Source organism: Hypanus sabinus, chromosome 26, assembly GCF_030144855.1.
Source record: "Hypanus sabinus isolate sHypSab1 chromosome 26, sHypSab1.hap1, whole genome shotgun sequence".
Lineage (NCBI taxonomy): Eukaryota > Metazoa > Chordata > Chondrichthyes > Myliobatiformes > Dasyatidae > Hypanus > Hypanus sabinus.
In genome coordinates this window covers 26,437,357-26,453,607 of record NC_082731.1, presented here as the reverse complement: position 1 = coordinate 26,453,607, position 16,251 = coordinate 26,437,357, and the positions used below count along the sequence as shown (strand labels likewise).

The 16,251-nt window shown below is 48.7% G+C and overlaps 1 protein-coding gene across 1 annotated transcript; it reads left to right on the top strand.

Moving 5' to 3' along the window:
• The first annotated feature begins 1,359 nt into the window (after positions 1-1,359).
• oxa1l (OXA1L mitochondrial inner membrane protein) lies at positions 1,360-15,681 on the top strand. The gene is made up of 10 exons (XM_059950703.1): positions 1,360-1,503; positions 5,520-5,654; positions 6,204-6,543; positions 6,895-7,038; positions 7,460-7,545; positions 8,726-8,890; positions 9,264-9,368; positions 14,394-14,556; positions 14,798-14,878; positions 15,481-15,681. Exons 1-10 carry the CDS (start codon positions 1,453-1,455, stop codon positions 15,594-15,596), a joined length of 1,386 nt encoding a protein of 461 aa, XP_059806686.1. The 5' UTR covers positions 1,360-1,452; the 3' UTR covers positions 15,597-15,681.
• Positions 15,682-16,251: the final 570 nt, after the last annotated feature.

The following is a 16,251-nucleotide window of genomic DNA, read 5'->3' as shown; positions in this document are numbered from 1 at the left end:
GAAGAGGTGGGTCTATTGGGAATGAATGGAATGTTCACAGTCTGCCGGGGATGACTGGAAAGAGGGAGACTCGGTAATGAAAGGGAAAGGAATAAATGGGAAGCTTTGAGGTTTGCTGTCGATGAATGGGAAGGGGTGATTCCGTTGGGCTGAATGGGAAGGGCCGTTCGCTGGCGATGAATAAGAAGGGACATTGGCACGGAATGAGAATGGGCGAGAGGATGAATTGAAAGGTGTTGAGTTCCCAGGGAATGAATGGGAAGGGGGGGGGGGGGTGGTCAGTAGGTGAGGGAAAGCCGCTCTGTGGGAGGGGCGTGCTGAAGGGAATGCATTCTTACGTCACGACTGGGAAATTTGTTACGTTACTGGCCGGACACATTGTTACGTCACGGCTGCTGAGCATCGTCACATCTCGGCGGCGGAGATTATCGTTGCTATGGTTTCAGATGAAAGGTCGAGGCACAAATGCACAGGGTCGGAAAAAGCTGCGGAGAGTTGTAGATTCAGCTAGCTCCATCATGCGCACAAACCTCCCGACTTTCGAGGAGGTTATTCCTCCTCCAAAGGCGATTCCTCAAGAAGGGGGCAAGCACCATGAAAGATTCTCACCGTCTGGGATATACCCTCTTCTCCTTACTAACACAGGATGCACGCTCAAAAAGTTTTATGATCAGTTCCATCCTCTTCGCAATCAGATAAGGTGCCTGAACAACACCTCACTCTTTTACACTATTTTAGAGTTACAGAGAAGCACAACACAGAAACGGACCTTTCGGTCCATCTCGTTTGTGCCGAACCACTTAAACTGCCTGGTCACATCGACCTGCACCGTGACCATTGCCCTCCATGCCCCTGCCATCCACCTATCATCCAAACTTCTCTTAAACGTTGACATCAAGCTCGCATGCACCCCATGTGCTGGCAGCTCGTCCCACACTGTCACGACCTTCGGAATGAATAAGTTTCACCCCATGTTCTCCTTAAACTTTTCACCTTCCACCCTTAACCCGTGACATCTATTTGCAGTCCCACACAAACTCAGTGGAAAAAGCCTGCTTGCATTTACCCTATCCAAACCCCTCGTAATTTTGAATACCTCTATCAAATCTCCCCTCAATCTGCTACATGCCCTGGAATAAAGTCCTAACCTATTCAATCTTTCCTTATAAGGTCCTCCAGTCCCAGAATACATATTGTATATATAATGTTATATAATTTATAGTTCTTTCTATGTATTGCACTCTACTGCTGCCGCACAACAACGATTCATGACATATGTTAATGATAGTAAACCTGATTTTGATTTAGCCTCATCCGTGCAATGTACTGTTACAATCAGCCGTGCGAATTATTGTTGGTTCAGTCGAACGGATCTGCGCCGAATCGAGACGTAGTGACGTCACTGGCACACCGCGCCGCCCCGCCCCCTCCGCTCCTGCGCGTGCGCCCTGCATGTCAAAGATGGCGGCGGCGACGGCGGGGCGGACATGGAGCCAGAGACTGGTAACTGAATGGAACAACGTGGGATTAAGGTCTCGGTGTGGCAGGGATTGTAGCGACGGAGTGGCTTCCTGCATCTGTGGACTCGGGCTGGGGAGGGGAGCGGAGTCCTGTGTTGGTTGCCACCAAGGGAGAGGTCAGGCGGGGTTAATGGCAGGGCTCAGAGGTCAGGGTGGGTGGGAGTCACAGCCCAGGGAGGATTCAGAGATCACAGTTTGAGGAGCGGTGACAAGCTGGAGGTCAGTGTCAGAACCTAGTCAGGGAGGGGTCCCAGTTCCGCGATCACTGCCAAGTCAGAAATCACTGGCAGTGCTCAGAGTCAACATCAGGGGTCTCAGCGAGGGAATAGGGTCAGACCTCACAGACAGTTCTCAAAGTACAGGATAGATCGTGGGATGTCTGTTTGGGCTATGGCCTCTGGTGTTATGGGAGTTTGCTATGCCCTGACGCAGTTTGTGACTGGTATAACCACAGAACATTACAGCACAAAAACAGGCCTTTTTGCCCTTCTTGGCTGTGGCGAACCATTTTTCTGTCTAGTCCCACTGATCTGCACCTGCACCTTATCCCTCCACACCCCAGTCATCCATGTACCTGTCCAAGTTTTTCTTAAATGTTAAAAGTGAGCCTGCATTCACCACTTCTACTGGCAGCTCATTCCACATTCCCACCACTCTCTGTGTGAAGAAGTCCCCCCACCCCACCCCTAATGTTCACTTTAAACTTTTCCCTTTTTACCCTTAACCCATGTCCTCTGTTTTTTTTCTCCTCTGGCCTAAGTGGAAAAAGCCTGCTTGCATTCACTCTATCTATACCCATCATAATTTTATACACCTCTATCAAATCTCCCCTCATTCTTCTGCGCTCCAGGGTATAAAGTCCTAACATATTCAACCTTCCTCTATAACTCAGTTTCTCAAGTCCCGGTAACATCCTTGTAAACCTTCTCTGCACTCTTTCAACCTTAATAATATCCTTCCTGTAATTAGGTGACCAAAACTGCACACAATACTCCAAATTTGGCCTCACCAATGTCTTATACAACCTCACCATAACATTCCAATTCTTATACTCAGTACCTTGATTTATGAAGGCCAGTGTGCCGAAAGCTCTCTTTACTACCCTATCTACCTGTGATGCCACTTTGAGGGAATTATGTATCTGTATTCCCAGATCCCTCTTTTCTACTGCGTTCCTCAGTGTCCTACCATTTACGTTGTGTGCTCTTCCTTGGTTTGTCCTTCCAAAGTGCAATACCTCTCACTTGTCTGCATTAAACTCCATCTGCCATTTTTCAGCCCATTTTTCCAGCTGGGCCAAATCCCTCTGCAAGCTTTGAAAACCTTCCTCGCTGTCCACTACACCTCCAGTCTCTGTATCATCAGCAAATTTTCTGATCCAATTTACCACATTATTATCCGGATCATTGATATAGATGACAAATAACAATGGACCCAGCACTGATCCCTGTGGCACACCACTAGTCACAGGCCTCCACTCAGAGAAGCAATCCTGCACTACCATTCTCTGGCTTCTCCCACTAAGCCAATGCCTAATCCAATTTACTACCTCACCATGTATACCTACTGACTGAATCTTCCTAACTAACCTCCCATGCGGGACCTTGTCAAGGGCCTTGCTGAAGTCCATGTAGACAACATCCACTATCTTCCCTTCATCAGGTTTCCTGGTAACCTCAAAAAACTCTAATAGATTAGTTAAACATGACCTACCACACACAAAGCCATGCTGCCTCTCCCTAACAAGACCCTGTCTATCCAAATACTTGTCGATCCTATCTCTTAGTACTCCTTCCAATAATTTACCTACTACTGACGTCAAACTTACAGGCCTATACTTCCTGGTTTACTTTGAGATCCTTTTTTAATCAACGGAACAACATGGGCTATCCTGCAATCCTCCGGCACCTCACCCGTGGATACTGACATTTTAAATATATCTGCCAAGGCCCCTGCAATTTCAACACTAGTCTCCTTCAAGGTCCAAGGAAATACTCTTGTCAGGTCCTGGGGATTTATCGACTCTGATATGCCTCAAGACAGCAAGCTCCTCCTCCTCTTTAATCTGTATAGGTTCCATGAACTCACTACTTGTTTGCCTTATTTCCATAGACTCCTTGCCAGTTTCCTTGGTAAATACAGATGCAAAAAAACCATTTAAGATCTCGCCCATTTCTTTTGGTTCCAGACATAGCCGACCACTCTGATCTTCAAGAGGACCAATTTTATCCCTTTTGCTCTTAATATATAGTGGCATGCAAAAGTTTGGGCACCCCGGTCAAAATTTCTGTTACTGAGAATATTTAAGTGAGTAGAAGAAGAACTGATTTCCAAAAGTCATAAAGTTAAAGATGAAACATTCTTTTCAAAGTTTTAAGCAAAATTAGTGTATTATTTTTCTTTTGTACAATTTTAGAGTGGAAAAAAAGGAAAGGAACACTATGCAAAAGTTCGGGCACCCCAAGAGATTTGAGCTCTCAGATAACTTTTACCAAGGTCTCAGACCTTAATTAGCTTTTTAGGGCTGTGGCTTGTTCATATTCATCAGTAGGAAAGGCCAGGTGATGCAAATTTCAAAGCTTTGTAAATACCCTGACTCCACAAACCTTTTCCCAACAATCAGCAGCTGCCTAGCACTCGGAATATGAAAATAAATGATGCCCACAAAGCAGGAGAAGGCTTTAAGGAGTTAGCAAAGCATTTTCAGGTAGCTGTTTCCTCATTTTGTAATGTAATTAAGAAATGGCAGTTTACAGGAATGGTGGATGTCAAGTTGAGGTCTGGAAGAGCAAGAAAACTTTCTGAGGAACTGCTCATAGGATTGCTAGAAAGGCAAATCAAAATCCCTGTTTGACTGCAAATGACCAGGAAGATTTAGCAGACTCTGGAGTGGTGGTGCACTGTTCTACTGTGTAGCAACACCTGCACAAATATGACCTTCATGGAAGAGTCATCAGAAGAAAACCTTTCCTGCATCCACACCACAAAATTCAGCATTAGAAATTTGTAAAGGAACATCTAAACGAGCCTGATACATTTTGGAAACAAGTCCTAAGGGCTGATGAAGTTAAAATAAAACTTTTTGGATGCAATGAGCAAAGATATGTTTGGAGAAAATAAAGTGCAGAATTTCATGAAAAGAACACCTCTCCAACTGTTAAGCACAGGGCTCATGCTTTTGGCTTGTGTTGCAGCCAGTAGCTTGGGGAACATTTCACCAGTAGAAATAAGAATGAATTCAATTAAATACCAGCAAATTCTAGAAGCAAACATCACACTGTCTGTAAAAAAAAGCTGAAGATGAAAAGAGGATGGCTTCTACAACAGGATAATGATCCTAAACACACCTCAAAATCCACAATGGACTACCTCAAGAGGTGCAAACTGAAGGTTTTGCCATGGCCCTCACAGTCCCCTGACCTAAACATCATCGAAAATCTGTGGATAGACCTCAAAAGAGCAGTGCATACAAGACAGCCCAAGAATCTCACAGAAGTAGAAGCCTTTTGCAAGGAAGAATGGGTGAAAATCCTCCAAACAAGAATTAAAAGACTCTTAGCTGGCTACAGAAAGCATTTACAAGCTGTGATACTGGCCAAAGTGGGTTTTAATATGCAGTGACCATGCAGGGTGCCCAAAATTTTGCTTCGGGCCCTTTTCCTTTTCTTGTTATTTTGAACCTGTAAAAGATGGAAATAAAAAAAGTAATTGTGCTTAAAGTATTAAAGAAATGTGTCATCTTTAACTTTATGCCTTTTGAAAATCTGGTCATTGTTTACTCACTTAGCTACTCACAGTAACAGAAATTTTGACCAGGGGTACCCAAACTTCTGCATGCCACTGTACCTGTAGAAGCTCTCAGGGTTATCCTTCACCTTGACTGCCAAAGCAACCTCATGTCTTCTTTTAGCCCTCCTGATTTCTTTCTTAAGTATTTTCTTGCACTTTTTATATTCCATCTTGCACTTTTTATACTCTTGCACTTCTCTCCTGTTGCAGATGCAGAGGTCCTGGGCCCAGATGAGGGGCGTGCGGAAGACAGCCTTCACCCTGACTCCACGGTGTGTCCCTTCCCAGTACCAGGGCACCTGCTTCTTGCTGACAGCTACTCCAGTGCGGTACAGAAGCACAGAGGTACAGAGAGACCAAAGGTTTCACAAGGGATGGTGTGGTGGAAGGAGGAGTGTTAGCTAGGATGTAGAGAGCTGTGAGCACTGGAGGGGTGTGCAGTCTGCTGGGGCTCTGGAGGTAGTTGCGTGTAGGGGGTTATGAAGACAGGGAATGGTGTATGGTCCAGTGGTGGTTGCAGGTGTATGTTGCAGGCCAAAGAATGTTCCCAGCACAAATGGGGAGGGGTGCTGAAGTCAGAGGGAGTTACAGAGACAAGGAGGGGTGATAGAGTCTGGAAAGGGATAGAAGGTTGTAATAATATGGAGGAGTGTGGGGTTAGAGTGAGCTACACAGATGGGTGAATATTGGGGTTGACTGGGGTGACAGGTGGGGGTAGGGGCAGGAGCTCACAGATGTTGTGTGATATGGAGGGGGTGGTCACAAGGGTGGAGGGTGGGATCTGAAGGATTGACAATGGGGGGCAGTTAGGTATGCAGGTGGAGAAGACAGACGTGGATGGTAAGGAATGTCGGGAGAGAGATTAACCTCATGGTCTGTGATCTGTGTCTACAGCCGCCGTCGTCCCATGGCTTAGCCTCAGCAAATGAGATCATCCAGTCAACAGGGACCAGTACTGCCTCTGGAGGAGTTGTCCAATCAGCCGAGGCCCTGGCACACTCTGGGGGAGTCGTCCAATCCGCTGAGGCCCTGGCACACTCTGGGGGAGTCGTCCAATCGACCGAGGCCCTGGCCCCCTCGGTGGAAATGGTCCAATCGGCCAGCGAGGTGCTACAGGAGGCCGGACTCAGCGAGCTGGGTCTGGGAGGATATACGCCCGTCGGCTTGATCCAAAACATCCTCGAGTTCCTGCATATGGATGTGGGGCTGCCCTGGTGGGGGGCAATTGTGGCTGGTGAGGGCAGGAGTGGGGCAGAGGGTAGCGCTCCGCACATTCCTTCCTACATCACCTGTGCCTCCCACATTATACTACCGCACACTTGCCCAATATCTATAATGCCCATCACTGTTCTACCTCCCTCCTCAGCACCCTCCCTCTACCTCCTACAACTCTCTCCCTCTTCTGTTTCCTGTTCCCCATCATCTCCACAATTCTCACGTCCCCCTCCCCTCTCCGCACCCCTACCCTGCAGCTGCCAGCTCCCATCCCCTCCCCACCACTCCCCCATTCCTGGCTGCTCCTCTTCCGATATTCCTTGGGTTTCGGATACGCTTTGGCTGACTCTACCTCTTCCTTTCGCTGCAGGGACTGTGATGGCCCGAACCATGGTCTTCCCGGTCATTGTGAAGGGTCAGCGGGAAGCTGCCAAGCTCAACAACCACCTCCCAGCCATGACCAAGCTCACCGACAAGATGAATGAAGCCAAAGCCAGCGGCAACAAGTTCGAATGTGAGTGTCTGACGGCTTGCCCTCGCCCGCTGCCCCCACGCGCTGGGTCATGAGCCGGGACCGCCCGTCCGTTCGGCGACCTGTGCTTGCTCTCTGTCTGTATCCTATTGAATAGGCTATTGTGGAGGGAGTATTTTTGTCCCTGGTACAGTAGGATTGCTGCTGCTTCTCAAACCTCAGGACGGGCCTGAGCCTGTTTAAGGAGGACAGGGCTAGGAATGAGAGTATAGATTTATTCCGTTTGACCCCTCTTCCCAACTCCACCACTACCTTCGGACCTTCATCTTACCTCCCCATTGTTTTTTTTTAACCCTTTCATCTTCTCTTCCCCTCCCTTTCATGGTCTCTTGCTTCCTCTCCCCTTCCATCTCCTCCCTGTCTACTTCTTTCTCACTCCTCCTTCCCCTCCCGCTTCCTCCAGTTGCTAAGGCGTACTCGGACCTGATGATGTTCCAGAAGAAACACGATGTTAACCCTCTCCGGGGCTTCTTGGTGCCTCTGGTCCAGGTCAGTGGCTGTTCCGCTGCCTCGTGTCAATGAGTCGGGTGAGAGGGCGAGGCAGGGCTGGTTGAGGGGCCAGATGGGACTGTGGTCAGGATATCCTGACTCTTGTTCCCTGATGTTGGGAGGAGAGTGTTTTGATGATGGGCCCAGGATCAAAGGAGATGGATTGTGTTTGAGATGGACGAGTGGGTGAGGTGTTGGAGACAGATTGGGTGGGGCAAGGAAGTTTGTGGGAATGGGCCGGAGTGAGAAGGGATGGGGTGGGGGTTGGGCACACACCAGAGAGAAGAGGGATGGTGTTGGAGTCAAAACAGTGAGAAGGGATGGGGCAGTTGTTGGGAACGACTGGAGTGAGGGGATGGGGGTGGGGAGGGGAAGGTGTTAGGGGATGGTGTTGAAGTTGGGTGTTGGGGATGAACTGGAGTCGGGGGGGGGGGGTGGGGGATGCGTGTTGGAACAGATTGGATGAGGGGGGTTTGGAGGGTGTGTGTGGGAGATGACCTGTATCAGGGAGTTGGGCAGGGGTGCGTGTTGGGGATGGATCAGATCGAATGCTCTTGGGGTGAACTGGAATGGGTAGGGTGAGTGTGGGGGGCAGATTGGAGTGAGAAAGGGAGAAGGCAAGATGCTGGGTATGGGCTAGAATGAGATGTTGGGGATGGATTGGAAAGAGAGGTTAGCTGGGTGGGGTAATGGGGGGAGATTTAGTGTGAGGTATGTACAAAGTGAGCAGGGTTGGGAATGGACAAGAGTTAGGGTGTGGGGGGAGGTTAATGCGGATGGACCGGAATGAGAGGTTAGCTGGGTGGGGTTTTGGGTGCAGATCTAGTGTGGGGTATGTACAGATTGGGGGGAGAATGTGTGGACATGCCTGTGTGAAGGGGGTGGGAGAGGGTGGACTGGAGTTGGGGTGGTGGTATATGAGATGGATGTTGGAATTGGACTAGAATGAGGGAAGTGGTTTGGGCCGACTGGAGGAGGGTTGGGCCAGAGTGAAGGGATTTGTGGGAAAGTATTGAGGACTGACTGGAGTGACGGGGCACAGCAGTAGGGTATTCAGGCAGACGAGGAGAAGGGGTTTTGGGGCGGGTGTTGGGGATTGGCGGTGGGAGGGTTGGGGCAGGAAGTCTGGGACAGGATGCCCTGTCACCATCGAACATTCTTTCCTCTGTTCTATCCACAGGCCCCGATCTTCATCTCTTTCTTCATAGCTCTGAGGCAGATGGCCTACCTGCCCGTTCCTAGCATGCAGAATGGGGGCCTCTGGTGGTTCCCTGACCTCACCTTGAGCGATCCCTTTTACCTGCTGCCTGTGCTCGTCACTGGCTCCATGTGGGCCATCCTGGAGGTAACTGAGGTCCCATCCTCCCAGCCACAATCCCCGTGCCATTCGATTGGGTTGGCCTGTTCCCTGCCTACCACCCAGACCCAATTTGATCTCTTTCCTCTGCTCCCTCTCCGCCCTGGCTTCAAACCCTGGCCTTGTTCCTGGCCAGTGTCACAACCAGGTATAAACGGCCTTGTGCAACTCTATTGCCCCTCGCCTTCTCCATACCCATACCCCTCCAATTACTTGATTCCCCCTCGCGTGGTGGCCTTCGCCACACCCCTGCGTACACTGCCCAGTTGGAGAGTTGACAATGATTGAGTAACCTGTTTTTTTTAAACATCCTGGACACCCTCCCTTCCCTTTTGTCCCCTCCCCTCCCCTCACCCACCAGCTGGGTGCCGAGTCAGGAGTGGACAATCCCAATCTTCGGACCATGAAGGCCGTCTTCAGGATCATGCCGCTGGTTATCCTGCCCTTCACCATCTCCTTCCCCACGGTGAGTGCTGCTGTGCCAGACCATCCCCTTGCTCTAGGGTGTGGCGTTTGCCTTTATTTATATGTATCCTTTGGTTCTCGACTTCCCCGCCAAAGGAAAAGTTGACTCTGCCCTATCTCTCCCCCTCATAGTCCAAAAATGTTTGCTCACCCTATCCTTATTGAATGAATTGACTTTATTACTTACATCCTTTATATACATGAGTAAAAATCTTTATGTTGTCTCCATCTGAATGTACAAAGTGCAAATTAGAGTAATTTGTAATAAATAGTATGTACAATATGACGGCCAATATAACATTGAAATACAATTGTATCAGCTTGAATTAATCTGTCTGCTGGCCTAGTGGAAGAAGCTGCCCTGAAGCCTGTTGGTCCTGGCTTTAATGCTGCTGAACCATTTCCTGGATGGTAGCAGCCAGAATAGTTTGTGGTTTGAGGTGACTCAGGTCCCCAGTGATCCCTTGGGCCCTTTTTACACACCTGTCTTTGTAAATGTCCTGAATACTGAGAAGTTCTCTTCCACAGATGCACTGAGCTGTCCGTACTACTCTTTGCAGAGTCCTGCAATTGAGGGAAGTACAGTTCCCATACCAGGCAGTGACACAGCCAGTCAGGATGCTCTGGGTTGTGCTCCTTTATAACTTAAGGCCTGAATCTCCATTTCCAGGCATTGAATCTCTTCTGCATGCTCTCTGTTCCTGTTGCTACCGCATTCTTCCTGCAATGTGCTAACCAGGAATATCCACAATTGTTACTGGCACACCACTTTGCCTGTGAACGGTAGAGCACCAGGGAGTGTAATGGGACAGAGTGATTGAGGAGTACAAGTCTGTAAGTTGAAAGCTGTGTGTGCTGCACGTAGTCAAGGTGGAGAGAAAGGTATTTAGCACACTGACCTTCATCAGGCAGGGCTTTGAGTCGGGGCATTATGTTGCGGACGTCAATGCAGCTGGTGAGGCCGCACTTGGCGTTCTGGTCACCCTGGGCTTCAAGCGGAAAGTGCAGAAAGGATTTGAGGATGTTCCCAGTAGTGGAAAGCCTGAGTTACATAAGGGAGAGGTTGGCCAGGCAGGATCTTAATTACTTGGAACTGAGCATAACGAGAGGGCGACCTTCTAGAAATGCTTAAAATTATGAGAGACATAGATTAAGTGGACAGTAACACACACAAAATGTTGGTGGAACGCAGCAGGCCAGGCAGCATCTGTAGGAAGAAGTACAATCGATGTTTCGGGGCGAGACCCTTCCTCAGGACTCGGGTGTCCTGACGAACGGTCTCGGCCGGAAACGTCGACTGCACCTCTTCCTATAGATGCTGCCTGGCCTGCTGTGTTCCACCAGCATTTTGTGAGTGTTGCTTGAATTTCCAGCATCTGCAGATTTTCCTGTGTTTAAGTGGACAGTAACAGAATTTTATTCAGGGTAAGGGTTTAGGGTGAGAGGATAAAGATTTATAAAGGATTTAAGTGCAATGTTTCACATGCAGAGGGTCATGGATATGTGGAAGTGAGAGAGTTGTTGAAGCAGGTACAACAGTATTTGGGAAGCACTGGACACATGGTTGTAGTGATATGTGGTAATACTGGAAATTGGGACTACCTAGGAGGGGACAACAGTCGGCTTGGGCTGAAAGGCCTACAATGATACCGTTTTGCTCAACACTGGAGGGTGCTGCCCTCTAGTCTTCGATCAGTGGAATGACAAGTTGGATTGTGTGGATACACTTGTATGTGTCAAGAACCTCATCGGCAATTTGCGGGACACGTCACTGAGGGACGGTCTATATGATTACATTATTGTACATTTGCTTGCTGTTTTGAATGTTCTGTGTGTGCCCTGTGCTGTGTGTGTTTTGTATCTTGGTCCTGGAGGAACGCTGTTTTGTTTGGCTGTATTTATGAATGGTTGAACATTAATTAAACTTGGACTTCATGATTGTGACTTCTAAGTGTGATCCATATACGCAATTTGGCATGATTTTTATATGTTTTTGTGTGTTTTCTGACCTGTTAGACTTTTCCGTGACTCTCACTGTCAGGAACACGTTACACCGGGACATTTTAACTTGGCCTTAATGCTTCTCAGCCTTGAGTACAGTAAATGGTCGAACATCCACAATCCCCTGAACTAAATAATTTTAAAGATGTAGAGAAATTTCACAGGACATTCCGGGCTCATTGACTCACAATGTTTGTGCGACCTATATAAATCTATGCCATGATCAATCTAGACCTTCCCTGCCACATAATCTATAACCATCTATTTTTCTTACATCTTATGTAGATCTAAGAATATCTTAAATGTTCCTCGTGTATCAGTCTCTTCCAACAACTTCGTCAGTACATTCTAGGCATCAACCATTCTCCAAGGATCTATCTCTTACGTCTCCCCCAAATTTTCATCTGCTGACCTTAAACGGATGTCCTCAGGTAATAGAAACACAGAAACATGGAAAACCTACAGCACAATAAAGGACCTTCAGCCCACAATGCTGTGCCGAACATGTATGCACTTTAGAAATTACCTAGGGTTACCCATAGCCCTCTTTTTCTAAGCTCCATGTACCAATCCAGTAGTCTCTTAAAAGACCCTATCGTGTCTGCCTCCACTACCATTGCCGACAGCCTATTCCACTCACTCACCACTCTCTGCATAAAAAAAAACCTACCCCTGACATCTCCTCTGCACCCACTTTCAAGCACCTTAAAACTGTGCCTTCTCATGTTAGCCCCAGCCCCAGGAAAACGCCTCTGACTATCCACACGATCAATGCCTCTCATCATCTTGTACACCTCTATCAGGTCACCTCTCCTCCTACGACACTCCAAGGAGAAAAGGCCAAGTTCACTCAACCTATTCTCATAAGGCATGCTCCCCAATCCAGGCAACATCCTTGTAAATCTGCTCTGCACCCTCTCTATAGTTTCCACATCCTTCCTGTAGTGAGGTGACCAGAACTGAGCACAATACTCCCAAGTGGGGTCTGACCAGGGCCCTGTATAGCTGTAACATTACCTCTGGCTCTTAAACTCTATCACATGATTGATGAAGGCCAATGTACTGTATGCCTTCTTAACCATAGAGTCAACCAGCACAGCAGCTTTGAGTGTCCTATGGACTCAGACCCCAAGATCCCGCTGCCAAGAGTCTTACCATTAATACTGTATACTGCCATCATTTTTGACTTACCAAAATGAACCACCTCACACTAATCTGGGTTGAACTCCATCTGCCACTTTTCAGCCCAATTTTGTATCCTATCGTTTGAAAAGAGCAGTTCAGGAGAGGCTGGATAAACTTGTGTTGCTGTCTCTGTGGGGGGGGGAGCTGCCAGAAGTTTATCAAATTAACGAGATAGGATAGACAGTTGACATCATTGAAGTTAATTTCCCAGGATGGACACGTAAAGTACTAGAGAGCATATGATTAGGAGGAGAGGGGGGATGTCTAAGTGGAGATATTTGTCTATGCTCTATCGTCTCCTTTCATTCTCTGTCTCACCAAGGAGAAAAGTCCTAGTTGGCTCAACTGTTCTTGCTCCAGTGTCTCCTGCACACTGATGTTCTACCGTATGCTTCAGGACACTTTCTGGAGGAAGCAGCAGTCTGGATTCAGTGCTGTTAATCCCTTCTACATTGCACTGGGAATATCTGTCATTCCTGTAGACTCCAGCAGGTCATCTGTAATCTGTTCCTAGATTGAGCTAAACTTCAGGTTGGAGGAGTCTGGTTAGTGCTGAACCTAATGGTATCAACAGTGATTTCTCTAACTTCACCCACCACACTTTTTTCTTTCCCCGTCTCCCTCTCCTGGTCTCACCTATCACCTGTCAGCCTGTCCTCCACTCCCTAACCTACCCTTAGCTACTGTCCCTTTCACCTGGTCTATCAGCTGTCACTTGTCAGCTTGTCCTCTCCCCATCCCCTGCCGCCTTGTTCTGGATTCTGCCTCCTTTGTTTCCAGTCCAAACGGCAGGCCTTGGCCCGAACCGTCGACTGCCGGTTTCCATCCATAAATGCTGTCTACTGAGTTTCTCCAGCATTTTATGTATACAACACCATCAAGTAGTGTCCAATCTAACTCAGTCTCTCCATACAGTACAAATTCTGCCTTTCTGGAATCACTTTTGTGACTCTTTCGGGCACAGGAGACTAAATCTGCAGATGATCCTTCCAAGCCCTTTGTGATCTCCAGTCATCCCACTCTGTCTGCCCCACAGTCCCCGCAGCCTATTAAAGCACAGATAGCCAAGGTGTACAGATTGGTTTGTCGCATCTGGGGGAAAAAAGTCCTATCAATGTGATGCTTTTTGAAAAAGAGAAGCACGTTTGAAAAGAGCATTTCAGGAGAGGCTGGATAAACTTGTGTTGCTGTCTCTGTGGGGGTGGGGGGAGCTGCCAGAAGTTTATCAAATTAACGAGATAGGATAGACAGTTGACATCATTGAAGTTGATTTCCTGGGATGGACACGTAAAGTACTAGAGAGCATATGATTAGGAGAAGAGGGGGGATGTTTAAGTGGAGATATTTGTTTTTTACACGGGGAGCATTGAGTGGCCAGAATGTGCTGTCAGTGGTGATGGTGAAGTAGATATGACACTGGCATTTAAATGATAAGACGTGCGTACAGTAATGTTAGCATTCATTTCTAGAGGATTACAATTATAAATGTAATGCTGAGGTTTTATGTACTGTGTATATGCAAAGGCAGAATAAAACATTCATATAGACTACACGGTCTAAGCAAAGGCTTTGTTCAGACCATATTGTGAGCAGTTCTGAACCCCGTAGCTAAGTAAAGTTCTGCTAGTTTCTCCAGGTTTCCTAGCACAGAAACAGGCTCAAGTGCTCCCTGCCGACCAGATTCCCACCTAATCTACTGTAATCCTAATTACCCTCTGATCTTTCCTTTCAGAGTCAGGTTTATTATCTTAGACCTATTCCATGAAATTTTAAATTGCATGTCAGTGATTCCTGTCAGTATTGTTGAAGTTCAGCCCACTGCTACTCTTTACCTCCTCAGGCCGTGTTCACCTACTGGCTCGCCTCCAATACCTTCTCGCTGCTCCAGGTGGGATTCCTGCGGATCCCGGCCGTGCGCCACAAACTGCAGATCCCAGACAGGATCAGGCATGATCCCTCGCTGCTGCCCAAACAGGAGGGATTCATAAAGAGCATGAAGTCAGGTGGGTGAGGGGAAGAAGGGGACGCCGGGAAAATCGTGCAGACACCCTACCCCCAATGAACACGGACCCCTCCTTCCTCGTTGCTCCTCCTCCTCCTCCCTCACACGCCATTCCCTCCCTCCACCCTACTACACCGCATGCCCCTCCCTGCTGTGACACTCTTCACCCACCCCCCCTGCACAAACCTCTGATCCTCCAGTACCTCCAGGATGGAGTCAGTTGTGTTCCATTTGTTATCCAGGCTGGAAGAACGCCCAGGCAGCTCAGCAGCTGGCAGAGAGGGAACGTCGGATCAAACAGCACTTGGACCTGGCAGCCAAAGGTGCGTGTGAAATTGCATCAGCCCCACACCGCACTCCTTCCCCGGCTCGCTAGTGAGATCCCTCCTCAACGTCCGTCACACCCAGAGTCACAGTGTGAATCTCCCTCCACGCTGTTCTGTCACACACACCCATGGTCACGTAGTCTGGAGCTACGTCCCGTCACATATTTCTGGGCTCAGATAGAGACAGGCTTTCTCCACACAGTCACGGCACATTTTCCCAGGGTCAGGAATGGAGAGACTACCTCCACTCCGTCCCGTCACACATGCCGGTGGTCAGAGTTGGTGTGAAGCTCCCTCCGCACTGCTCCGTTGCACACACCCATGGTCTCACACAGTGAAGTTCCCGTCACATGCTTCTGGGGTTGGACACTGTGAGGCACCCTCCACACTGACATGGCACACACTCCTGAAGTCAGAGTTCCTCCTGCACCATCCCATCACAAACATTTGTGATCAGTCACAGCATGTATCTCCCTCTGCCTGTCCATCACTCCCGGAACAGGATGAGGTTCCAGTATTCGCCCTGGGAGGGTAGGCGATGAGTTTTCCCACTAAAATCCCGCAGCTGGATCTTGACCGGATTTTCCTGTTATCTGCAGGACCATTGCGGCAGACGTTCACTGAGAACCCCCTGCAGTCGAAGGAGGTGGGAGCATCCCGTGTGGGGAGAGAGAGCGAGCGGAAACACAGACCCTGGCAGGACACGATCGGGTAGAAGGGTCCCCTCCCATGGGGACAGGCACGGACTGGTGTCCTGGACACACGCAGATTACTGACATTATTAAAGGATGTTTATGAGACATGCAGCAGTGTGTGTGCGACAGGCGGGCATGTGATCGTCCTGATCAGATCGAAGGCATCTTGTCCGGGGAATGCGGTCTCTCAAGAAACTCTCTGTGTCGGGATCCAGGGAGCCAGCATTCACACATCCTCTTGTCTCTGCCTTCAGAAGCCCTATCTCTGCCGGTGTGGGTCGGGGAGGGGGAGATGGCGAGCTCTCTTCTCTCACAGTGTAGGGCAGGTTGGTGAGCGGGAGATCGATAGGTCCCATTTCTCTTCATGGGGGATGGGGCGATGGATGGATAACCTTTTCCTGTGACCCATTCAATGCATATTTCAACCACTTCCACTCCCAGATTCTACATCACAGCTGCCCACACCCGCCCCAGGTGACTCATCGGTACCGTGACCGAGGATATGAGAGAAGCCTGGGGTGCCTGGGACGATTCTCTCCACAGTCACAGGAAAAACATACAGACTCCACAGAGGCTGTGGTAGGTGTTGGGATCAGAGCAGGACCTCTGGCACTAAGGTGTGGCAACCACCTTGCCTCCTGATGGCAGGAGTGATCTGGGACTTGCTGTATGCAA